Source organism: Solanum dulcamara, chromosome 2, assembly GCF_947179165.1.
Source record: "Solanum dulcamara chromosome 2, daSolDulc1.2, whole genome shotgun sequence".
NCBI lineage: Eukaryota > Viridiplantae > Streptophyta > Magnoliopsida > Solanales > Solanaceae > Solanum > Solanum dulcamara.
This window is the reverse complement of record NC_077238.1, coordinates 79798880-79825809: the sequence shown is the minus strand read 5'-3', so window position 1 is coordinate 79825809 and position 26930 is coordinate 79798880. Positions and strand designations below refer to the sequence as shown.

General features: G+C 34.5%; 2 protein-coding genes and 1 long non-coding RNA gene across 3 annotated transcripts; 1 reads left to right on the top strand and 2 right to left on the bottom strand.

Annotated features, from left to right (window-relative positions):
• Positions 1-152: 152 nt before the first annotated feature.
• Positions 153-2041, bottom strand: LOC129880948 (chalcone synthase 2). Its single transcript, XM_055955225.1, has 2 exons — positions 1730-2041; positions 153-1289 (listed from the first exon to the last, which is right to left on the bottom strand). The coding sequence occupies exons 1-2, from the start codon at positions 1905-1907 to the stop codon at positions 298-300; spliced, it is 1170 nt and encodes a 389-aa protein (XP_055811200.1). The 5' UTR covers positions 1908-2041; the 3' UTR covers positions 153-297.
• Positions 2042-20442: 18401 nt separating this feature from the next.
• LOC129873581 (uncharacterized) lies at positions 20443-24486 on the top strand. Its single transcript, XM_055948706.1, has 5 exons — positions 20443-20459; positions 21557-22063; positions 22428-22570; positions 23083-23445; positions 23534-24486. Exons 1-5 carry the CDS (start codon positions 20443-20445, stop codon positions 24484-24486), a joined length of 1983 nt encoding a protein of 660 aa, XP_055804681.1.
• Positions 24487-25630: 1144 nt separating this feature from the next.
• On the bottom strand, positions 25631-26088 carry LOC129878245 (uncharacterized). Its single transcript, XR_008763877.1, has 2 exons — positions 26005-26088; positions 25631-25908 (listed from the first exon to the last, which is right to left on the bottom strand). It is a non-coding gene; the product is annotated as an uncharacterized LOC129878245 (long non-coding RNA).
• Positions 26089-26930: the final 842 nt, after the last annotated feature.

Sequence of the window (26930 nt, the reverse complement as noted above, 5' to 3'; positions counted from 1 at the left end):
ATCCGTCCAAACTTGACCTAACCCTCCCAATTGTCACCCGCAGTGGTCTTGTTTACTTGCTTGTCCTCCTCTATTAAACAACTTCTCTTTTAGCTTAGATTTTAGAAACTTTGCAATGGACAATGTTTATTATATCTAGAAGGACAAGAGGAGAGGGAGAAATTAAATGGATTTCTTTACACAGAATATGCATTACAAAGTGCAATTGAAAACAAAACAAATAGTACATGATACATCAAATTAAACAAATTTAAGATTACATAGATAATCAATTTAATTAATCACCCTCACAATATACTAAGTAGAGACACTATGGAGCACAACAGCCTCAACTGTAAGCCCAGGCCCAAATCCAAAAAGTACACCCCAATCAAGGCCTTCACCAGTAGTACTAAGCCCTTCTTTGGCTGAGGCCTTCCTCATTTCATCCAAAATAAATAGAACACAAGCACTAGACATATTTCCATAGTCACTTAAAACTTGCCTAGTAGCCCGAAGTTTTTCAGGCTTTAGGCCCAACTTTAATTCAACTTGGTCCAAAATTGCCGGCCCACCAGGGTGCGCAATCCAAAAGATAGAATTCCAATCAGAAATGCCCAATGGTTGGAATGCTTCTATCAAACTCTTTTCAATGTTTTTTGAGATCAATCCAGGAACATCTTTGAGTAAGTGAAATGTTAGCCCAACTTCACGAAGGTGACCATCGATAGCGCCTTCGCTATCTGGGAGAAGAGTTTGGGCTGCAGAAACAAGTTCAAACAAAGGCCTTTCGACTTCTGGTAATGGATCTGAACCTATAATCATCGCGGCTGCCCCATCACCAAAAAGGGCTTGTCCAACCATACTATCCAAATGAGTATCACTTGGGCCACGAAAAGTAACTGCAGTTATTTCTGAGCAAACAACAAGGACTCGAGCATTCTTGTTATTTTCAGCCAAGTCCTTTGCCAGTCGGATTACAGTCCCACCGGCAAAGCAACCTTGTTGGTACATCATGAGCCGCTTGACAGAGGGTCGAAGCCCGAGAAGCTTAGTGAGTTGGTAGTCAGCCCCAGGCATGTCCACCCCACTAGTGGTGCAAAAGACCAAATGGGTAATTTTAGACTTAGGCTGGCCCCATTCTTTAATGGCCTTTTGGGCTGCTTCTTTCCCAAGTTTTGGCACTTCAACCACCACTATATCTTGCCTAGCATCAAGAGAAGGAGCCATGTATTCACAAATATTTGGGTTTTCTTTCAGAATTTCTTCTGTTAAGTGCATATACCTCTTCTTAATCATTGATTTATCACCTGCATTAAATGGAAAACTTAATTAAAAAAACAATAATCATTGATCGAGAAAGCCCCATAAAATTCATTTTTGTTGTATGTTGTTGCCATAGAGTTCCATTCTTAGCTCCACCATTCCTATTTCTTAACTTCTTCTTTTTAAAAAAGTATGCTCCTCCACCACCAAGGAGCCAAAAAAACAATGTTTTTATACGTGACATCAGAATTTGTATCTATCTAGTAATCAATCCACTAGTTTCTTTGACTCCACGATTTAAGTTCAATATTAAGGAAAATAGTATAAAATTATAACATCAAGGAGAGTGTATCATGTGTGACACAACTTAGGAATGAGGCACACGCGCACACACAATAGAATAATCAAGAACATAGTTTTGGTCATCAAAAATGTAGTTATAATACTATATGATAACAATAAAAAAAAATTATATATATCTTACACATGCGCTTGAATTTCTCTTTAAGCTCAGTCATATGCTCACTATTAGTAATTCGAAAATAATAATCAGGATAGGTACACTGATCAACACAGTTCGAAGGAGTCGCCGTGCCTATGGCCATGATGGTAGCTGGCCCCTTTGCACGCTGCGCCATTCGAACCTCCTCTACAGTCACCATTTTCGCTTCTTTTTTTTTTTTTACTAAGATTTACTTATATGAAATACCAAATATTGTATAAATGTATTATAGTAAAGAAGGAAAAATGGCTTGTATTGAAGTACACTGAAGTTTGCATGGAGGGTTTGGATATTTATAGAAGAAATATACATAACAAACTGGTAGCTAGTATTCACGTGGTTGAGCAACTTTTTTAGGCCTAACTGGCACATGATATCCCCCTCCTCCCCCCAACTCTCATTAACCGACAAGAGGAGTTGCTCGAATGATAAGTATTTTTTATTTTCAATTTTAAAGTTGTGGCTAATTAATAACGAGAAAAATAAAGTTTACGTTATTTATCGTTAGTATAATTTTTTAAAACACTATTAGGTTACTCGAAGAATTTATAATCTTGATTTAAGATAGATGATTTGTTCTACCAGATAAAAATGATCTGATGATACAAAAAATTATTACGTTAACGGTGTATATAACTTACATCTTGTTTGGATGGTTGTTACATGTTGTATGTATTGTTACTTTAAATATCATGTTTGTTTTGATTGTTATTTAAATTGTATTGTATCGTATCGTTTAAATTTATTGTAAGTAAACGATCGATTTGATATAGTCACGTTGTAACCTTGATATTTTTGTTCTCATTTTATCTTTACTTATTATTTATAATTCTATTTTATCCTTTGTTGTCTACCTCGTACTTTACTTTTGCGTGTATGTTTATAATTCAAATTATTAATGTGTGACACTATTAAACAACGGATAACAATACAATCTAATCAAATAATATATTCATTAAAATAATATAATACGATATAATACAATACGATACATTATAAAATAATAGGTAACAACATTCGTTGTACTTTTATCTAAAAGTTCCATCCACCACTGATGCTACCAACTTCTCAAAATCAAAACGTCATTGTTTTTGGTCAATATGTTCATATAAATCCAACGGATATTTTATATTTTAAAAAAATCATTTTAAGACTTTATAACAAAAAATCAACGTCACAATAAGAGTACAACACGTATAATAGAAGTGTTCTAATTAATGTGGTAAATAAAAAAGTACCTTTAAATTATTCTAAACTTGGACACTAATTATATATACAAACATGTTCCAATATAGTTGCGTACAATAATATTATTGGCATAATATATAAATATGTCATTTAGCTTAGTTAGCTTAGTTTTAGTTGACATCTATATCCTTCAATTTTGAATGTGCATAAGTAGATATTTAAACTTGTATAAAATTGAATAAGTAGACACATGTATCCTATGTGGCATAATACACGTAGAACACAAATTTGCCATGTAGGATGCCATGCAGGACGAATGTGTCTATTCATTCAAGTTTTGGATAGTTAAAGTATTTGTAAAGTTAGAGATTATAATTGTCAGTGAATCATATTTATGAATTATGTCTAATTTTAAATTAACATTGCAATATCGATCCAATTAAGACGTAACCACCGTAATCAAAAATAAAAAATAAAAATTATCCGCATCAAGTATTTACACTGACAGTTAATTGAGTACTTGAATCTTCTAGTTGTTAGGTATTTTTTCGAATTTTATAAATCATATTTGGATTTTCCTTTACTTGAAGAAAGTTTACCACAATTATTATTTTAGTTTTCCTAAAAAGAAAAATATAAATGCTCTCTCTATATATTTGGCTAATTCTTTTCTTGGAAGGAAATAGTTTAGGCATCTGGTAATTGAGTATTCCTTCTTCTTACTTTACGACTTTGTTTAGATTTTTCTTTGTTGTCTTGTACATAGTCAATTCAGATTTGTTTTAAATATTATTTTGTTCTTAATACTACTTTCTTATTAACTCTGCAATAAAAACACTTTCAAAAAAATTAAATATAATGAGTTAAGATTTTTATCTAACAATTAATGCAACGTTGGGTTGTGAATGTGATAAATAAATACAATTTTATGGAATTCCTTTTTTATGATTCACTTGTGGAAGCGATCGCTCTCCATAATTTTTTCCTTCATGAAATCGAACTTGAGATTTCTGATTAAGTGTGAAGAAATCTCAAATCACCTCATCATAAATTCTAGGTAAATTAAAATTTGACAAAGTTATGAAGGTGTTTGGTACAAAAGAAAATAATTAAGTTAGGTTTATTTAATTTGTTGTGTTTGATTGTTAAGTAGGTATATTGTGTGGTGTTGGGAGATTTGGTATGATGTGTGGACTACAAATTAAATAAAAACGTCATTTTTTTTTTCCCATAGTTTACGTATCTACATCTTCTTTTTCTAAAATTAAAAATAAATATAAATAATCTCATTTATGAGAACAACAATTAAATTTCATAATTCTTTTTTAAAAAAATTACATTCAAATGTTGAATATTTATTGTAAAAAGTATAACAAAATACAATTTTAATTTTAAAAATTTATAAAGCGGTTTTTCTTTTCATGACTAAACGTGCATTTAGTGAATTTTGAGTTAAATACTACACGAATAGATTGAGATTTTTATTTTCTCGTGAAAAAAGGATTTTCACATAAAAATATTTGTATCTTATTTATTTTCGCATAATATTTTCTACATAATTTACTATTTTAGGATCCCTAATTCCAACCAAGAAAAATAACGGTAACAAAATATTTCGAAAGAGGAGAGTGAGTTCATAGAAGTATATTATAGGATGATGAAAAAAATACAATATGGATACAGACCTCAGATAGGAAACAAGTCACTAACACATACAAATGACATATAAATTTAGCATGCTTCAAATAATGAGGTAATTCCGCCTTTTGATTCATTTTAATCCATCAAAATTATGATCGATCAGCATATCTGACACCCCTTGTCAAGATCTATCCTCCCTTGGGTAGAGATAAGTGTTTTTCTAAAAGTAAAATAAAATGGAAAGGTGTTAGGTATAATATAAGGTCAAGTTTTTGCCACCAAGTGAGTTTTGGCAAATGCATTCATCTCTTATTTTATAAAGTTTTGGTAAATTCAATTAATCAGCCAATAGACAATGATCCTTTAACCAAAAGCTTGATATAGAGTCACTTTAATTTCCATGGATTTTAATTTTTACATGTTATTATTGTGTTTGGAATTGATTATGTTATGACTAGAAATTGTTGTTGAACTGGATTGAAAACTTCATAGGAAAAATTATGTGATGCAGCTTCTTTTTTATTTATTTTTAATAGTGGTACTTTTAAATAATTATCAAAACATAAAGTGATTATGAAAATATATACATATATCTATGTATCTAGGGATGGCAATGGAGTGGGACGGGATGGGATGGGGCGGGTTTAGAGTTAGGCGGGGGGGGGGGGGGGGGGAGGAGGGGGATGCGGAGTTGGTTGAAGTAATTTTTATCAAAATTAATGTGGGGCGGGGCGGGTTGCGGATTTAAGGTATCAAATAGAAATCCAAAGAAAAATTAGATCTTTGTAATTAGTAAAAATCAAAGATATAAACTTTTTATATTAAATTTTGATTTAATTTTAACTTTTTTAAAAAAAATAATTAAACTAGACAAATGTTAATTAGAGTTAATTAGTGATTAAGAAACAATTGTTGAAATGTTAATTAAAAACAATTAATTAGTTGTTGAGATGTTAATTAGCGAAAAATGAAAAAATAATTATGAATTTTATTTTTTATATGAAACTCACTTAAAAAAAATATAAAAATTTATGCGAGCGGGTTTATGCGGAGTGGATCTATATGGTACGGGGCGGGGCAGGTTGAAAAGAAAAAAAATTGTCATGCGGGGAGGGGCAGTTAAAAAAATTACGGGTTGAGCTCAACCCGCCGTGCCTGCCCCATTGCCATCCCTATATGTATCTAAACCATCATTATCCCCTGACCCTCACCCATTCTTTGTCACTGGAGTTCGTCGGTGTTTCAGTTAGCCGCTGAAAAATCTCTATGAACTATGCAAACTTTAAATGTGTGGAATAGATCAAATCCTAAGAAAATTTGAAAATCAAGCAAGGAAAAACCTATTCCTGCATCCAGAGGGGAGTCCGTTAGCTTTAGTCATCGTTAAAATCAGTGAAAACCTTTAGTTGATAGTGAATCCTAGTTGACAATACTTAGGTGAAGGAATTAGTCTCACATGACTTTTCACGTCACTAAAAATTTGGGTTGTTAACTCTTGTGGATATTTGTGATCTCTTGAGATAATGGCGGAGACATTTTTGATCCCAAAGTGTAGCGAATGGTATAAATAATATAGGCATAATACATATATTGGACCCTTTATTTGGCTTCGAATTATAAGTTAGACCTTTAATTTTGATAGTGCACAAGTAGACACTTAAACTATCCAACACTTAAACAAAAAAACACTCGAATCCTACCTGACAAAATGCGTGAAAAACACTCAAGTTACGCGTGTCAGAGATAAAATTGAGGGCAATATTCGAGTGTTTTTTGTTTAAGTGTTGGATAGTTAAAGTGCTTACTTATTTACTGTCAAAGTTAAAGGTTATTTTTAAAATCCTCATGTATTTATTTTTATTAAGTGGCAGTCACTGAGTGGCTCAATAATTCACATCGGAACGTCTACGTATCAAGTGTTTGGGCTATAATATTCGAGTATTTTTTCTTTAAGTGTTGGATAGTTAAAGTATCTATTTATTTACTATCAAAATTAAAAATCAAAATTATAATTTAAAGCTAAATTAAGGGTTTTATTTATTTATTATGCCAATAATGTATTTTCATATAATTTAGGGGCAATTTAACCCTTTTCTATAAATATAATAAATTTAGGGGCAATTTTAACCCTTTTCTATAAATATAAATAATAAACAAACAAACAAAATATGTGTTTATCCCTTGGAAAGCCAACAACAGAAAGCATTTTGTGTGATTCTCTGCAAACTTTTTCTTGTGAGCTGTGAATGGACGCTCTAACAAATAAAGAATTTTACGATAATAATATAATTATCGCTATTTTATAGTTAGCAATAATAATAAATATAAATATTTATAATTAACATTTTATATAAATATCGCTAAAGACTTTAACAGTTCTAAATGCAATAACAATATATTAACTTATTTATCGTTAAATATTTTTATAATAATATTTAAAAATTTGACATCACTGAATATATCTATTCTAGCATGATTGAAGGCATACAAATTGGCAAGTGATGGCCGAAAGAGAATTAAAAACTAATTTTTTTTAGCAAGCCAACATTAATTAATGACATTAATATACCGGTAATTAACATAGAATTTGGCCACATTAAATTAGTTAGATCAACGAATAGTATATTGAGCCTAATTAATTAATAATTAGGCTAAATATAGTAGACTAGATCACCGAATAACTAGTATAATACATAAATATGTCTTTTAACTTGACCTCAATTAACATTTATATCCTTCAATTTTGAGTGTGCACAAGTAGACACTTAAATTTATATAAAACTGAACAAATAGATACACACATCCTACGTAGTACAATGCATATATGACGTGCGTTTACTTGCTCAATTCTATACAAGTTTAAATATTTACATTTTAACAACAACATAATTATATGGAGAAATCTTCATGGTGACTCATAACCATGCAATCCCCCCCCCCCCCCTTTCAACCCCCCAAAATGAACTGCATCTTATTAGCATCTTAAAATGAGTATACATTTGAATTTTATATGTCCATTTTTAGCTTATACAAACAATATATTACTGAGGAATAAATCTGAAATAATTTTTTTAATCATAAAGATAAACTCTGCACGTTCGATTATTAATCCTACTTATCAGATCACATTGAACAAGCTATTGTTGTTATTGCATGGTAGGCTAGTAATTCTTTCCAATATTGACGTACCACTTTTAAGGGTGACTTTTAAAAGGTTGGTAGTTAATTTTTCATCTTGTTAAAAAAAATTGCTAATATATATACGCTCGTCTAAAATTTATCCTCCCCTTTTTCTTTTTCTCCTTTTTTTTCGTTTTCTTCATATGTCGTAGAAAATTGAAGATCTGCTGCTTTTATAGAAAAAGGTTTTAAAATATCTTTTATTCAGTTTTTGGTCAAAAAATATTATTCTACTTATGATAACTCCAGCAGTGGGGTTTGGTCTGAAGGAAAAATGAAGACGAGGAGCTAGAGAACTAACGAACAGTAAAGGAGAATGTACAGAGAAGAAGAAAGAATGAAGAAGAAGGTTGTAGAGAGAAAGAAGAGAAAATGTATATAGAGAGGAAAATATCTTTTCAAAAATGAGTAGGTTCACTTGTACACTTCAGCTGTACATATACACATATTTATAATTTGTACATGTACAGTATTTTGTATTCATACCAACTACTATGTAATTGAATTCTAACTACTCATAACAGTCAACTAACTACTTTTAACCCCTCATAACAATATTCCAACCAACTCTAACAACTCTTCAATTCATGAAAGCTTGCTATGTCAACACTCCTCAAGCTCATGGTTTGAAGAGATTCATCATTCCAAGCTGGTTCAGCAATTGTTGATGTTGAGATTTTCCTAGACTTTTGGTAAGTATATCAGCTAGTTGGGTGTGTACGAAGTTAGTTTTCAGCATTCCTTGGCATATTCTTTTCCTTACAAAATGGCAATCTATATCAATATGTTTGGTTCTCTCATGAAAGATGGGATTTGCAGCAATCTGAATAGCAGCTTTGCTATCACAGAGCATATTGACAGACAATTCAATTTGGACTCCCAGCTCTTTAAACAGGCTTACCAACCAGGTGATCTCAGCTGCATAGTTGGCCATGCTTCTAAACTCAGCCTCTGCTGAGCTTCTGGACACTGTCTCTTGTTTCTTAGATTTCCAAGAGATTCGTGATCCTCCAAACTTTACTAGGTATCCAGTGACAGACCTTCTTGTTTCCAGACAAGGACCCCAATCTAAATCACAGTAGGCAGTCAGTGTATTTGTATCTTTAGATGACATTAGCAACCCAAGACCTGGAGCTTCCTTGAGGTACCTGACAACTCTCAATGTTGATTCCATATGTGACTGCTTAGGACTGTGCATGTATTGGCTCAACACCTGAACTGGAAAGGCTATATCATGCCTGGTCATGGTGAGGTACAAGAGTCTTCCCACAAGTCTTTGGTACATTTCAGGTTGCTGCAGTGGCTGATCATCAACTCTGCCTTCATATGAAATGTGTTCATCATATTTCACTGATGTAAGCCTTTTATTTTGTTCCAGTGGTGTTCCTGCAGGCTTAGCTCCTCCTAGCCCACATTCAGCAATTAATTCCAGTGTATATTTTCTCTGAGACATGTGGATTCCTTGATTGGATCTAGCACACTCTATGCCTAGGAAGAACTTCAGCTCACCTAAGTCTTTCATTTTAAATTGCTTTTGTAGGTCTCTTTTTGTATTCTATACTAGGCCAGTGTTACTACCTGTAACCAGTAAGTCATCCATATAGACAAGTACAATGAGTATATCACTATTAACTTGTCTGGTAAACAGGGAGTAGTCATAATGGCTTTGATGAAATCCCAACTTCAGCAAGGACTCAGTCAGCTTTAAGTTCCACTTCCTGGGGGCTTGTTTGAGTCCATACAAGGACTTATGGAGTTTGCAAATCTTGGTATTGGACTCCCCCTTTCTAGTAAACCCATCAGGGACAGTCATGTACACCTCTTCCAGCAGGTCCCCATTGAGAAAGGCATTGTGGACATCCATTTGATGAATGAACCACCCCCTAGAAGCAGCAAGGGCCACAATAGCTCTGACAGTGACCATTTTTGCAACTGGACTGAAGGTTTCACTGTAGTCTAGACCTTCTTGTTGATTGAACCCTTTGGCCACCAGTCTAGCTTTCATCCTTTCAATCTCACTTGTGAATTTATATTTGACTTTGTATATCCATTTACAGCCAATAGGTCTCTTGCCAGGAGGTAAATCAATCAGGGACCAGGTATGATTAGCCTCCAAAGCATTAATTTCCAACTGTATTACCTGAACTCATTGAGGATCAAGAGAGGCAACTTTATAGAATATGGGTTCAGTGATGGCTGAGTATGCAACTAGACAAGTGTTGTAAGAAAGAGATACATGAGAATAGGATATATGTGCAGAAATAAGATAGGAACAAGAGTTGCCTGTAGGGGTTGTGATAAAGTCTTGAAGCCAAGATAGTGGCTTACTCTGTCTGGAGGATTTTCTAGAAGGGATAAGTGGGGACGGAGGCTGAGACTGGAGGTTTTCAGGAGGCTGAGACTGGAGGTTCTCAAGAGGTGGTTGGATGGAGTCTAAGTGTGGATGTGGAGAGGTATAAGAGGAGTCTAGAAGTGTGAGAACTGGGAATAAGGGATTAAAGAATACTTGGACATCTTTGAAAGGGAAAATGTCTTCTTTGAACATTGCATGTCTGTTTACAAAAAAAGACTTGGAGTGGAGATCATACAAGAGGTATCCTTTTTTGGATGGGGAGTAACCCATAAGGACAGCTGGTATGGCTCTAGGAGAGAGTTTGTCAAGAATATGTGGGCATGTGGCATAACAGAGACAGCCAAAGACTTTAATGTGGGCTAGAGAAGGGGGATGTAGATGAAGTAGCTCAAATGGGGTTCTGAACTGAAGTAGTTTTGAGGGAATTCTGTTAATGAGGTAGACTGCAGTGGTGACACATTCACCCCAGAATTTTAAAGGTATAGAGGATTGGAACCTGAGTGCCCTGGCCATCTCCAGAATTGTTCTATGCTTTCTCTCAACAACTCCATTATGTTGAGGAGTATAAACACAGGTACTCTGATGGAGAATGCCAAGTGTAGACAGCATGGTCTGAAATGCAGTGCTAAGGAATTCACTTCCATTATCAGTTCTCAGAGTTTTCACAGTTATGGAGAACAAGTTGTGAACCTGTGTGAAAAAATTTCTTAACACCACAATTGTGTCAGACTAAGAAGTTATAAGAAAGATCCAAGTACACCTGGAGTAATCATCAACCACAATCACAAAGTATTTCTTTCCATCATGAGTGGGTACCCTATAGGGACCCCAAATATCACAATGAACAAGTTCAAACACAACATTGGACATATGAGAACTTACAGGAAAAGGGAGTTTAGTTTGCTTAGCAAGTGGGCAAATAATACAGGTAGAATGTTCATTGTCTAGAACCTCAATACTGGAGGATTTCTTTATTACATCTACAAGAACATGACCTAGTCTTAAATTCCATAGAGTGGCTGAGACAGGTCTACTAACTGAGGTGATACTGCTACTTGTGAAGAGTTCAGGAGGTACACTTGGGAACTGAGTTGAACTACCATTGGCAGCTACCTTTGGAATACCTTCCTTCAAAATATAGAGCCCTTGATCCTCTTTACCAATCCCCTTGACCTGACCACTAAAGAGATCATGGAAAACATAGAAGTCAGGGAAGAAGGTTGTCATACATTTGAGTTCTTTGGTGAGTTGTGATATAGAAAGGAGGTTACACTTGACGCCAGGAACAAATAGAACATTGCTAATAGATTGATTCCCAAGAATATGTGTACTACCAACATGTGAAACTGACACAACATTTCCAGTGGATAACATTACTTGTCTTCTCTCCGATGGTGGTACAGTGTGAAAGTTATTTAGAAGTTCAGTCTTAGAAGTCATATAATTTGTTGCTCCAGTATCAACTATCTAACTTTTGTCTACATATTTAGATACTAAAGCAGATAGAGCACTACCTGTTGTAGCCGCTTTAGCTGAGTGTTCTCCTCCATTTTCACCTCCTTTGGCTAGCATCTGTAGGATCTGATGATACTGATCCTGTGTGAAGAAGGCTGTAGGTGTAGATGTGTCAACTTGTGAACCTCCACACTGAGTAACCTCAGCCTGATTGGCATATGAACTGGAATTGAACTGTTCCCTCTTCTTCTTTGACTTCTACCCAATCGGATAGTCTTTCACTTGAAAACATTGTTCCTTGAAGTGTCCCCTGTAACCACAGACCTCACATACAAGGATTGACTTCTGGAATTTTTGTGGCTTATATTGGTTGTTATAGTGTCCCCTTCCTGGGTTGCCATCACCTCCTGGTTGATGGCCAAAGCTGCCTCCTTGATTAGAACCATTTCTTCTTTTTTTACTGAATAGAGCAGTGTATTCAACTGTTCCAGAATTAACACTTTCATGACCTGTACTTTCCAGGTTTCTTTGGCTTTCATGATTTACTATCAGAGAGTAGGCCTTGTTTAGGTTGGGAATTGGAGTCTGCATCAATATCTGACCTCTAGCAGCTGAATATGATTCATTGAGTCCCATAAGAAACTCAAGCAATTTCTGGTATTCAAAGTGTTCTTGAAACCTTTTTGATTCAGCACAAGAGCACCCTGGGCATGACATGATAGAGTCAAACTCATTCTACAGTCCTCTTAGTTGAGTGTAGTACTTTGTAACAGTCATAGTTCCTTGAGTGAAACTATGAATTTTCTTGTGCAGTGGGAAGACATGTGCGCCATTAATTTTGTCAAATCTCTCTTTTAGATCACTCCATACCTTGTGTGCATCACCAGCATAAACAATACTACTCAATAGGCCGGGTGAAACAACATTCATTATCCAAGACAAAACTATAGCATTACACTTTTCCCACATATCAAACAGCTCAGGTGCAAACTGAGCCTTAGGAAATCTTTCATCAATGAAGCCTAATTTACCTTTTTCTAGGAGTCTAATTCGCATAGATCTACTCCAGATAGCATAGTTCTCAGAGCCGGTGAGCTGTAGAGAGATTAGAGAGCTACCTGGAGTGTCGTTCGGATGGAGATAGAGGGGATGGTTGTGACCTACAATCGAAACTTCATAGCTGGTTGGACCAGCTGTTGCATGTGCTCCATTTAGGTTTGCACCTCCAGTTTCCATAGATCCCGACATAGCTTCAGTTGTATACATCTCTACTGACAGCTTGAACTTTAGATCGCCGGTTGACCTCTTCTCCTAGATTCTAGGTCACCGATTGAGCTTCTTCTACCCTAAGGTCCTTGATGGCTCTAATACCATGATAACTTCATCAGTGGGGTTTGGTCTGAAGGAAAAATGAAGACGAGGAGCTAAAGAACTAACGAACAGTAAAGGAGAATATACAGAGAAGAAGAAAGAATGAAGAAGAAGGTTGTAGAGAGAAGGAAGAGAAAATGTATATAGAGAGGAAAATATCTTTACAAAAATGAGTAGGTTCACTTGTACACTTCAGCTGTACATATACACATATTTATAACTTGTACATGTACAGTATTTTGTATTCATACCAACTACTATATAACTGAATTCTAACTACTCATAACAGTCAACTAACTACTTTTAACCCCTCATAACAATATTCCAACCAACTCTAATAACTCTTCAATTCATGGAAGCTTGTTATGTCAAAAACTTATTATTTGGTTTAAAAATACCTTTTCATTCATATTTTTGGCTAGTTATAACTCTTAAAACTAACAACTCTCTCTTTATTTTTTATTTTAAAAAAATATTTATCATGTGCCATTTTCTTATTGAATGAAATAAAAATCCCACCTCCATTAAATTTTTTTCATAATTATCTAAGCCAAAAATAATATACCTCTTCAAGACTCCCCCTCCCCCACCCTTCCAATTATTATTTTTTTTAAAAGCTACATTGATGAACAAGATTAGAATTTTTTTAATCTGGTTAACTAGAAAAAAAAAAGACTCAATTTTTTTAGTTATTGATTTGATTTTTCTTTTCTGTTTAATAATACTGATTTATTTTACAATACATATAAATAAAATAACTAAAATATTTTAGTTTTACGTATAACTAAATTATTTCTTAGTTATTACAAGACAGTTAAAAATAAATAAATAATTTTTTTAGTTATTACAAGATAGTTTTTAGATAGATACTGTAAAATTATCTTGTAATAATACATATCACTAAAAGATTTTTCAAAAATATTTTTCAATTTTTTTCTCATAATTTATCCAAACCAAAAAAATATGCATGTTTGATGTGTTGGGGTAGAGGAAGCACCACAACTAAAATTTGATATGATAAAAATAATGAAAATAAATTGGACACGACAATTTTACGTGGAAATCCCTCTAACTGATAAAGGGTAAAAACCACGGGATAGAAGGATCTCACTATTAAATATGGAGTACACTGCTCTCAAATATAAGGAGAAAACAACAATTAACACTTCTCTCTTGTAAAAGGAACAACTACTAAAGAGGACACTCAAGACTACAATATTTATCTTGGTGTATAACTCTCTTTGTATTCTTACTCTCTCTTTTTGGGATGCATTAAATGAGGGCTCGAGGCCCTCTATTTAGAGGAAACAAAAATGCGTTAAATTTCTACGCATTTTTGTTTTTCAAACAACGCGTAATGTTTCTTTTCAAACAATGCGTAATTTCTGCTAACTTTTGAAATTTGCTTTTCAAAAGTTGCATACTGTTTCCTTTTCAAATTTTGAAAAAATTGCATTTGGTAAAAGTTGTGTAGTGTTTCCTTTTTGACTTTGAAACAGGAATGCTTTGAAAATCTTGCATTCTCCAACTTGAAGATTTAATTGAGAATCAATTAAGTCTTCACACCATCCTTTCTATCCAATTACTGCAATGTTACGTTTCTACTAGGCCAATAGAAGATCAACACCATATGAACTTGTTACTGTTGATTTGCTTTGTAAATATATCTGTCAGGTTGTCATTAGTGTAAATTTTCTGAATATCCACACTGCCTTCTTCCACTTTCTCACGGACAAAGTGATACTGAACTCGTATGTGCTTTGTCCTTAAATAAAATGTCAGATTCTTTGCAAGATGCAAAGCGCTCTGATTGTCACAAAATAAAGCAATCTTGTCTTGTTTGTGTCTGAGCTCCTCCAGTAACATCTGCATCCATATTGCCTCTTTGCTAGCTTGTGTAGCAGCTACATATTCTGTTTTCGTCGTAGATGTAGCCACGATAGATTGCAGTTTTGAAACCCAGCTTACAACTCCTCCAGCAAGAGTAAATACATAATCTGTGGTGGACTTACTTTTATCAAGATCACTTGCATAATCTGAATCAACATAACATTTAACAGTAAAGTATGATCCTCCATAACACATTGCAACATTTGAGGTACCCTTGATTTATCTCAAGATCCTCTTAATAGTATTCCAATACTCTCTACCAGGATTAGCCATGTATCGACTAACCACTCCCACTGCTTGTGCAATGTCAGGTCTTGTACATACCATGGCGAACATTAAACTTTCCACTGCTGATGCATACGGTACTCGAGACATCTCCATCCTCTCTGCTTCATTGCCAGGACACATACTTGAGGATAACTTGAAATTAATAGAAAGTGGGGTGGAAATTGACTTACAATCTTGCATCTTGAAGCGTCTCAAGATTTTCTTCAAGTAGTTCTTTTGAGAAAGCCAAATCTTCCTATTATTTCTGTCTCGGTGAATTTGCATCCCTAGAATCTTGTTTGCTGGTCCCAAGTCCTTTATTTCAAACTCCCTACCCAACTATGCCTTTAAATTTGTGAGACGATCTTTGTTGGGGCCTGCTACCAACATGTTATTAACATACAACAGCAAAATAACAAAATCATCATCACCAAATTTCTTGTAATAAACACAAGGATCTGAACTATGTCTGTTGTATCCAAGGTATATAATAAAGGAATCAAATCTCTTATACCAACATCTCGGTGCCTGTTTGAGACCATATAGAGATTTCTTCAACCTGCAAACCAAGTTCTCTTTTCTCTGTTCTTCAAAACCTTCTGGTTGAAGTATATAAATTTCTTCTTCAAGCTCTCCATGAAGAAATGCAGTTTTGACATCTAACTGCTCCAAGTACAAGTCAAATATAACACACATTGCCAGGACCACTCGAATTGTTGTGAGTCGAACCACCAGAGAAAATATCTCATTGAAGTCTATACCTTCTTTCTGAGCGAATCCTTTCACCACCAATCTTGCACGATACTTCTCCACTTAATCATTACCATTGCATTTGATCTTGTAGACCCATTTATTTCCAATGGCCTTCCTTCCTTATGGTAATTGAACAAGATCTCATGTTTTATTTTTATGAAGAGCTTCAATTTCTTCTTGCATTGCTGCCATCCACAGAGATAATTCTTGGCCTTTCATAGCCCCGTGAAAAGTTGAAGGATCTTCATCCTCTATTAATAGACAGTATGCAATATTACTCTCCATAGAATAATCTGAGTGTCAAGCTGGTTCTCTTCTCTCCCTAGTTGACTGTCGAAATTTTGGAGTTTTGATCTCAGCTTGCTCTTGTTCTTCGTGCTCTAGTGCTGCTTCAGAAGAAATTGGAACTTTTTTTATTTCTTCAACTTCAACTGTAGTAGTCTCTGATTTTTCTTTTGAAGTGCTACCTTCTTTTGCTTGTATTTTATTTTCAACAAATACAACATCCCTGTTGATTACTACCTTGCAGACTGTGGTATCCCACAAGCGATACCCCTTGACTCCATCAGCATACCCTAAGAAAATGCATTCTCTGGATTTTGGATCCAACTTTGATTTTTCTTGGGTGTTGTACATAACATAAGCATGACTTCCAAATATATGTAAGCGAGAATAATCAGCTGGTTTTTCTGTCCACATCTTCATTGGCGTTTTCAGATCAATTGCGGTTGATGGTGATCGATTGATCACATAACATGCGGTTTTGACTGCTTCTGCCCAGAATAGTTTTTCCAACCCTACAGTTGCTAACATAGCTCTTGTCCGTTCCAACAAGGTTCTGTTCATCCGCTCTGCTACTCCATTTTATTATGGAGTATATGCCACCGTGAACTGCCGTTTAATACCTTCTTATTTACAGAAGTTATTAAATTCATCACCAGTGTATTCTCCTCCATTATTTATCCTTAAACACTTGATCTTTTTCTCAAATTCAAGTTCCACTCGCGCTTTGAATTCTTTAAAAATTGGAAAAACATTTGTCTTTCTCTTGATTGGATACACCCAACTTTTCCTGGAGTAATTATCGATGAATGACATGAAATATTTTGCTCCTCCTAGGGACTCCACTGGTGCTTGCCAAACATCAGAGTGGACCAGATCTAATATTTCCTTGCTTTTAGCAGACGAGCTGCTAAACTTTAGTCTATTTTGCTTACTAGTAACACAATGCTCACAAAAGGGTAGTGAAACTGTTTTGAGCCCTAGAAGAAGCTTTTGCTCAGCAAGAATCTTCAAACCTCATTCTGACATATGACCAAGTTTATGATGCCATATCATCGTTGATTCTTCAAATGAACTTTTTGACGCGGTTGATGCTTCTCCTTCTTGGTGTGTTTTACTTTTAAGCATATATAGGTTTGCAGCAAGTTTTTACGCTTTCATCACTACAAGCGCTCCTTTGAATATTTTCATGACTCCACCATGAGTCTTATATGAACATCCATTATCATCTAATTATCCCAAAGACAATAGATTCTTCTTCAAGTCTTTCACATGTCGTACCTCCTGGATGGTGCATACCGTGCCATCATACATCTTTATTTTGATGGACCAAATACTAATAACATCCAAAGCATGATCGTTTCTCATGAACACAGACCCTCCTGAGATAGGGTTATATTGATGGAACCATTCTCTTGAAAGTCATGTGCCATGTTGCTCCTGTGTCCATGATCAAAACATTAGCGAAATATTTTCTGCCTTCATTATTTGATATTGCCTCACTACATAAAATATCGCCATCATCTGAGGTACATGCAACATTCCCTTGAGCATTTGATGGCTCAGGGTGTTCACTCTTCTTTTTGAACCGACAATCATTCTTGAAGTGCCCTTTCTTGCCACAGTTATAGCACTTGATATTCTTTTTATTTCTTGATTGAGATCCGTCATGATTGTGACTCCCACTAGGGCCACGTTCTGTTGGTCTTCCTCTCACCATCATTAAAGCTTCAGCTTGCTGTGAACTTGCCTGTCTGTCTTCCTTATTTTTGCGCCGATTTTCTTCTTCCAAGACAGCGGCTGCAATTTCATTAAAAACTAGACTGTCTGTATTGTTTATCAGGTTGATGATGAGTTGATCATGCGACCCCAAAAGTTGGATATTTGGTATCATGTGTACGATGAAATCAGAATTTTCATCACTAATTCTTGAGTATCTATGTATAATCTGATTCTCTAACAAAAGAAATTCAGATAACTATAATCTTTTTTTTTCTTGTTTAGCTTCGCCCTGATTATGTAACTAAATAATTATATATATATATATATATATATTATGTCATATAATTTGAAATTTTATGTCGAGTTAAGTTGAATCAATATGTGTATCAAGCCACCTTTTTAAAAATAGCTCGTCATACTTTATGTACGTAGAGAACGTAGGTACCATTTCAATTAGTAGAAAGCATTTTTCACTTGGATTTGGTTTCAATTTTGGTTTTTTTTTTTTTGTTTAATCATTGGTACGTGAGAGTCAGATTTTTTTTACTAATTAAGACTTAAGAGATTCAAAATATTAAAAGATAAATATAGGGGGAAAAAAGGTTAATAAAAAGATTTTACATCAAATACATATATACATAAAATATAAATTTGACCAAATGTATATATTACTTGAGCAAGCGTTCGACTTAATTTTTATTGATAACAGAACCAATAATGTTACCCTTTATCTGTATTGAAAAAACATACCGATTGATAACAATCAGTACATGTAAAATAATCAAAGTACACACAAATAAATTGAGTTGAATAATTAATGTTATAACAAAAATATAGTTAATAATAGAATAGTTGAAGTCTTGAAGAAACCATGATACTCATACTCACCAACACGTCCATTTACGTCATAGCCTCATAGGTGTCCAAATAATGGCAAAAGTCAATCAGTGACCCTTAAAGTTGACACCAAATTTCACTTAGATACCTCAACAGACCTTTATTTATTTTAAACACCTATTGTCAGATTTCGTTGTGTCATTTCGACATTTTTTTGACAATCATCAAAATATGTAATTTGTGTATAACACACTCGTCAATGATGTGTCAAAGTAGCAAATTAAATGAAGACACGTGGCATATATATCAAAAATAATTCTTAAGTGATGAATTTTGAGTAGGAAAATAAGGGCCAATGATTCAGTGACATGTTACAGCTTTTAAATTCAAATAATTAAAAAAACAATTAACTACTTTTTCAAAAAACAATAAAAATACGAGAAGCACAACCCCACCCCAAATCATCTTCTCCACTAACCCCCACCCCCCAAAACTCTAACTCCTCCCCCACCCAAATCATCTTCTCTATCACCACCCCCTTCCCTCACACACCCGACCCTCCCCACCGAAATGTGTTAAAGGAGGAAGCTTTTTTTTGTTTGTTTTTGTCACTTTGTGAATGTTGTGAGATAAGAAGCTGTTTGAATACTTGATTTGGTAAATGTGGTAATGCATTTGCTCGACATTTTCTGGGATTTTCTTTTTTGTTGGATTTCTAAGTCAATGCAAGTCAAAAATCAATGCTTTAATACATCATATGGAGTCCTGATCTTTGTACTAAAAATTATATGGCTTATCTAATAGATTTGGAGATTTTCTATGATTATGATGTGAGAACGCATTCAAATGGATTGGAATGCTAAAACTGTTTGATGTGAATGCAGGATTTGATTATTGAAAATATGTTTTCTTTCCCTTTCTGAGTGTCTTTCTTCTTTTTAAAATTTCTGTCGATTTTTCTCAAACTATTTCGAGGAGGAAGAAGGGCAACAAAATAAGAAATGGCATTTAAGTTTGAAATTTCTGGGCACTTGAATCTGCTTCTTTGTCTGTGGCATCATCAAATTTTATTTCACCATGAAAAGAGTTTAAGCTTGGAAAATGATAGCTAGAAAATGGAGAAGAAGAAAAAAATAAAATAAAAATTGGCATAGTGTCACTAGGCCATGTCGGCAAAAAGTGTCAAAATGACACAGTAGAGCATGACATAAGGTGTTTAAAATGAACAAAAGCCAGTAGGTGTCTAAGTAAAACTTGATTTCAACTTTAAGGGGCTACTGATGGCTTCTGCTAGGGCTGTTTATCGAACGGATATTAGATATCGATTTTTAAATTTACTAATCCGCCAGCCAACCTATAAAATACCGATTGATTTGGTAACGAATTAGTAATTATCGGACGATTATCAGACAGTTATTGGGCGATGTATCGGTGAACCTCTAATCTCTATGACACCTTTTTTTTGATGAACGCACCTTATAGAAAAGATAACTTCTTTTCACTATTTTAAAAGCCGTGAGTCAGGAACTTCTATACGCCTTTACCTCTTTTAAACTTAAGTGTTTTTTGAGTTTGGTGACTTGCTCTCTATTCTTTAAGGCAAAATATATAATTATAAAAAATTAAATAAGTTTTTCTGGCTTTATGGGTTTAGCTTTTAAGAGTTAGGACTAACAAAGGAAAAATATATAATTACTCTTGCATATTATGATAAAATATTAAATAAGGCTAATATACCTAAAATCAAAATGTAAGTATGGTAATTCTTAACAGGTTAACGGTTTAGCCGATAAGAAAATTGAATAATCCGCCCCCACACCAATAAGCCATTAATTATGAAATTTTAATCCGCTCCCCAACCGTTTATTCGATAACCCAATACCAATAAGCCAATTTTGCGATTGGCTTATCGATTATTGTTTGGTTTTGAACATGGGCCCAAATAATTAATATTGTTGTAACAAAAATATACATATAATAGAATAGCTTATGTTACTCCATTCATTTTGTTATGCGTTTTAGTTTAATTGAAAACAAATTTTTTTAAAAATGAAAAATATTTTTCATGAATTAATACTATTAAACTAAAAGAAATACTATAATATAAAAAATGACCTTTGAATTATCTAAATTCAAATTAATTTTATATCGACTTTCCTCAAAAAATGACAATCAAACAGTTATCCATACAATGTACAATTTTATTTCTAAATATTTTTTTCTTTTCTTTTCTAGTTGAAATTGCTACATCTTACGCCAAGTCATTAAATCCAGAAATACACATCCTATCTCTATTAAGGAGCAGGCACTTAAGTAAAAGGAGCAAAGGTGTGATAAGGAGGTCAATAGTCATACTTCGTAGACAAGTGAGGCTTGCTCAGTTGGTTAAGCACCTCCACCCACGACCGGTAGGTCCTGGGTTCGAGTCACATTGGAGGGGAAGTGTGGAAACACTATAAATCCTTCAAAATAAGGGGTAAAAAAAAAAAAAAGTCATACTTCGTATCAGAACTCTTCCTTAGAGGCTTGTTGCCTCCAAATCAAATCATCAATGATGAACAAAATTCTATTTTGGAATATAAGATCAGTCAATACTCAACAAGCTTTTGAGAGGTTGACTAATCTGAATAGAAGAAATCAATATTGGCTTATTGGTTTGATGGAACCTTTTAAAGATTCATCAAATATTGATACATATAGGATAAATATAGGTCATCATACAGCCATAGCAAATTGCAATGGGAAGATTTGGCTATTTGCTAACGAGGAATTACATATTAGTTTGATAGCAGACACCAATCAACATCTGACAGTTTTGGAATACCATCAAAGTTGGAGTGAAAGAATTATTTTCACTGTGGTATATGCAGCTTGTATGTCAATAGGAGAAAGGAGTTATGGGAATCACTGGGGCACATAGCTGAACAACACTCTCATCCTTGGCTGATAGATGGTGATTTCAATGTTATATTGTCATGGGAGGAGAAGCTCGGAGGTCTTCCTGTTTTCTACCAAGAGATAGAAGATTTTACAAATTTCATTACTGTGTGTGAATTGACAGACATGGGTTACATAGGCAGCACTTATACATGGTGGAATGGGAGGACAGATGATGCATGTATTTTCAAAAAACTTGATAGAGTGTTGACAAATCAAAAGTTACAAGATGAATTCCCCAATACTAGTGTTAAACATCTTATCAAGAAAGGATCAGACCATTCCCCTTTGGAGATTCAATGTTCACAGACTCACGAAGAAATCATAAGGCCATTTAGGTTCTTAAATTTTTGGACAAAACATGCTGGTTTTCTGGACATGGTGAGAACACATTGGCATACAGATTTCACTGTTGCATCAGAAACTAAAGAAAATGAAAGGTATTTTAGCAAAATGGAGTAAAGATACAAATGGAAACATTTTTCAAAAGATTGCTACTTTGGAAGAGGTGATCCAGGTGCAGGAGACTCAGTTTGAACTAGACCCTACTCAAGCTAACAGGGAAGACTTCATCAATCACAGGCAGACCTAGCTAAATACCTTCACTTGGAAGAGGAGTTTTGGAAACAGAAATCAGGAAAGAAATGGTTCTCAGATGGAGAAAGAAATACCAAATTTTTCCATGCATGTGTTAATGGGAGGAGAAAGAGATTGCAAATTAACAGAATGCAGGATGCAAATGGAGAATGGATAGATGATAAAGGGGATCTGGATACAAAAGTAGTTAATTGCTTCACCAAGCAGTTTACAGAAGACTGCTTTCCAGAAAATTTTCGCACGAGTTATCAGTGAAGAGCAAAATGAGTTAATTCGCAGAGAATCATGTGAAGATGAAGTAAAGAATGCTGTTTTTGCCTTGAATGGGGAAAGTTCCAGTGGTCCAGATGGTATACAGGAGCCTTTTATCAGATTTGTTGGGAAATTGTAAAGAAAGATGTTATAGCAGTGGTAAAGGCTTTCTTTGGAGGATACATATTACCAAAAATTTTTGACTCATACAAATTTAGTATTGTTACCCAAAAAGAACCAAGTCAACAGTTTTCAGATGTTAGACCCGTCAGTTTAAGCAATTTCATCAATAAGGTGATTCCTAAAGTGTTGCATGAGAGGTTGGGGAAATTGCTTCCTTCTTTGATTTCCATGAACCAAACGGGTTCTGTCAAAGAGAAGAGTATAGTGAAAAATGTGTTGTTGGCTCAAGAAATTATTAGAGATATCAGGTTGAGAGCTAAGTCTGCTAATGTAGTGATAAAATTGGACATGACAAAGGCTTATGACCGACTATCATTGTTATTCATCACCAAAGTGTTAAGGAAGTTTGGTTTTAATGAAGTGGTGATAGATTTCGTGTATGGACTGTTGTCTAACAATTGACACTCTGTTCTTTTGAATGGTCAAGCACAAGGTTTTTCCAAGTTGACCAGAGGAGTGAAACAAGGAGATCTTTTATCCCCTACTTTGTTTGTCATAGCTGCAGAAGCCTTAACTAGGAGCTCGAATGCTCTTAATGGGAATGAGGATTTCAAAAGATTTGGAATACCAAAATGGAGTCCAGAGGTCAATCACCTTGCATATGCAGATGACACTATTTTGTTTACTTCAGCAGATAAAAAGTCAATGAGGCTAATGACTAAAGTTCTGAAGAAATATGAAAGGGCCTCCGGTCAGATGATTAATCTTGAAAAAAGCAATTTCTCTGTTCATGACAAGGTTCTAGTAGGTATAATTTCCAGAATTAAGGTGATGACTAAAATCAAGCAAGGTACTTTTTCTTTCACTTACTTGGGCTGTCCTATTTTTTATGGGAGAAATAAGATATGCTACTATGATAACATGATAAAAAAAGATAGGAAACAGAATTCAAACTTGGCAAGGAAAAATGCTATCTTATGGAGGGAGAGCAGTTTTGATCAAACATGTCCTACAAGGCATGCTAATACACCTGCTATCTGTTTTAAACCCTCCTATTGGAGTAAGTTGTTTGCATAGAATTTTGGCAAGATTTTTCTGGAAGCATACAGAGGATACCCAAGGAAGAAGGAGATCTTTGATAGATGTTTCAAATGCTCTATTTTGTAAGCTGTGGTGGAACTTTAGGAGTAAACCTTCCATATGGGGATCTTTTATGGCAAATAAGTACAGCAAGAAACTCCATCCAGTTATAGCACAGAGCACACAAGCATCTACAATCTGGAAGAAGATGATTCTGGTGAGGGAACTTGTTGAACATCGAATATGGTGGCAAATGAAGATGGGATGTTCTAGTTTCTGGTTTGACAACTGGACATCATTGGGGGCTCTGTATCATATCCTACCAGAAGCAGATGATGAAGAAGTAGAGGGGTGGAATATTCAGAAGTTAAGAGGATATCTTCCTAATGAATTTGTCCAGCAAATCATAAGGAAAATCCCACCACTAAAAGTTATTAATGCCAATGAGTCACCCTGTTGGATGCTTGAATCAAATGGAAAATTCTCAGTTAAAAGTGCTTGGGGGTATATCAGACGGAAAGAGGAAAAGAGGATATCTTCAGATACATTTGGGCAAAAAATTACCTTACAAGATGTCTTTTTTTGTATGGAGGGTTGGAAATTTAGGATCCCAGTGGATGATCTACTACAGAGGATGGGAATTCATGTGGTCTCCGGGTGTTGCCAGGAACCTAAACAGGAGACACTGTCTCACATTTTTCTAACCTCCTCCATAGCCTCAAAACTATGGAGGTCTTTTGCTAATTTTGCAGGTATAAACATTGATGGATTACAACTTTTTCAGGTCTTTCACAAATGGAGGACAATCTAATGTAATCCAAAGCTGAAGAGGATTATGACGGTTGAACCAGCCATCATCATGTGGCATCTTTGGAGAAGAAGGAACAATTTAAAGAATGGGAAGAACGTCTCCTACAATAGCCTCTTATTCAATGTGAATACTGATATTTGGAGATTGGTCAAAATTATCTATCCTAAGTTAAGGCAGATTCCTACCCAATGGCCAGAATTGGTGGACTATTTGGAGATGTACAAACCCAAATTGTACTATGTGGCAGTGAGATGGAAACCACCAGAGCATAGCAAGTTAAAATGTAACACAGATGGATTCTCTAAAGGCAATCCAGGGAGGAGTTCTTATGGTTTTTGTCTAAGAAATCATGATGGAGACCTAGTTTATATGCCCAAGGAGAAGAGATAAATGAAACTACAAATATGTAAGCAGAGGCAATCGCATTAAGGGAAGCAATTTATCATTGCATTGCTATTGGAATCACGTGGATTGCTATTGAAACTAATTCATTAGTTTTAGTAAAAATCTTATCAGGAATCCAGGAAATTCCATGGAAAATTGCAACAGTAATAGAAGACATCAAGGAAATGGCTCAAATTTAGCAGGTTAGATTAAATCATTTCTATAGGGAAGGTAATTCTGAGCCCGTTTGGATGAAAACCAACTTAAAGCCCCTTTTTAGCTTTTGAACGTGTTTGTCTACTGCTAACTTTAAGTCATAAAGTTCTTAAAGTCAGTCAAAAATAAAAAGTTAGGATTCCTAACTTTTTTTTTCTAAATGCTTAAAGTCATTTTCTTTGACCATGGAAATTACTTTTATATCCCTTATATTTTAACTAAATTCCCAAACTACCTTTTTTATTCTTTTAACCCTAAAATTCACATCATTTTCCTCATTTAAGCACTTTTATCCAAACACCCAACTACTTATTTATAAAAATAAGTTTCAGCACTTTAAAGTTCTAAAAACACTTCATACATGAAAGTTACTTTTTTTTAAGCACATCCAAACGGGCTCTCTATGGCTGACTTTATAGCTAATCTAGCTTTTAACAGAGCTGATAGATTCAGTTATACTAATTTCATGGATATTCCTACTAAAGCTAAGCAAATTCTCGACTTAGACAAGCAGCAAATAGCTAATTTGAGGATCAATTCAACAGAAGGCAAGGAGAAGGCATCAACATTTAATGAATACAGAACCAGTGTCAACAATCCTGGAGAAATAGAGAAGTCACAGACTTATTACATTTACAAATCTATAGCTTGTCTATCTATACACAGGAATAATACGATTCATAAAGCAAAAGATGAGTTCAGAGGTTTAGCAACGTCAAATTTAAAATCAGATGGATATGCGTTCTCCAGAAAAGGAAATTCAACGACGTACCAAGGAGAGAAACATCATCATAACATGGAGAAATCTACAAAAATCCAGATCTGATGGTATCATTAGTTCACACAAAAGTAAGCTTAATCAAAGGATATTCAAGTGCGATAATGGAGAAATAAAGTACAAAGGAGGTCCGAACTTACATAGCAAACTGAAGCTGAACATGGCGATTCAAACTTCAACAAAAACGAATATAACAAGGGAGAAGATGGAGAAATGACATTATTGCAGCTTCATCAATCTCTGTTCAAATTATATTTGTTGTTGATGGGCCGGTCAATTTTAGGCCGATCCTTTTGTCATGACCCGACCCGTCACTTGATCATCAGAACGGGGAAGAAGTCTAAGTACATTTTAGTTTCTTTTTTGAACCTTAATTATATTTGCAAAAAAAATTAATAAATAATTATTAATTTTAGCAATACTTTTTATTTATTAACATCTATAGTAATACTATGATAAATTTGTTAAGTTTTAAAAGTGAATTTTGAATGCGATATAAATGTATTATAAGTGTTTTAAAATATATTATGTGTTCTATAAATTTCTTCGTAATATGTATTAAAACTTTGAAGGGGAGCCTTGGAGTAACTGGTAAAGTTGCTGCCATGTGATCAGGAGGTCACGGGTTCAAGCCTTGGAAACAGCCTCTGGCAGAAATGCAAGGTAAGGCTGCGTACAACAGACCCTTGTGGTCGGGCCCTTCCCCGGACCCTGCGCATAGCGGGAGCTTAAGTGCACCGGGCTGCCCCTTTTTTTTATGTATTAAAACTTTATTATAAATTTCTATAAATATTTTTTTAATACAACATATTGACGTAAGTTTTCCATTATATTTAATGAAATGATAATTATGGCCACCATTTTAAGTTTTTAAAAAAAAAAAAATTACACATTTATACATAAACTAAATCAAAATTTATGTTAGATGAGTCAGACATGGGATCATGCATAAGTATCCCCTGAATTATGATCGAAATTTCAGTGACAAACTTTGCCTTAATTAGGGTCATATTACCCCTCCTTCCCTAAACTATTTTAAAATAAAATAAATACACCTTAAAAGTTG

What these genes read in the sequence shown, in the direction of transcription:
- LOC129873581 (XM_055948706.1), top strand. An exon ending in GAAACTAAAGAAAATGAAAG is followed by an intron (nt 22,064 to 22,427) that starts GTATTTTAGCAA and finishes TTCACCAAGCAG; the next exon opens with TTTACAGAAGACTGCTTTCC. An exon ending in AAGTTCCAGTGGTCCAGATG is followed by an intron (nt 22,571 to 23,082) that starts GTATACAGGAGC and finishes TGAATGGTCAAG; the next exon opens with CACAAGGTTTTTCCAAGTTG.
- LOC129880948 (XM_055955225.1), bottom strand. Translation starts at nt 1,907, where the DNA reads ATGGTGACTGTAGAGGAGGTTCGAATGGCGCAGCGTGCAAAGGGGCCA. An exon ending in AGAGAAATTCAAGCGCATGT is followed by an intron (nt 1,290 to 1,729) that starts GTAAGATATATA and finishes CATTTAATGCAG; the next exon opens with GTGATAAATCAATGATTAAG.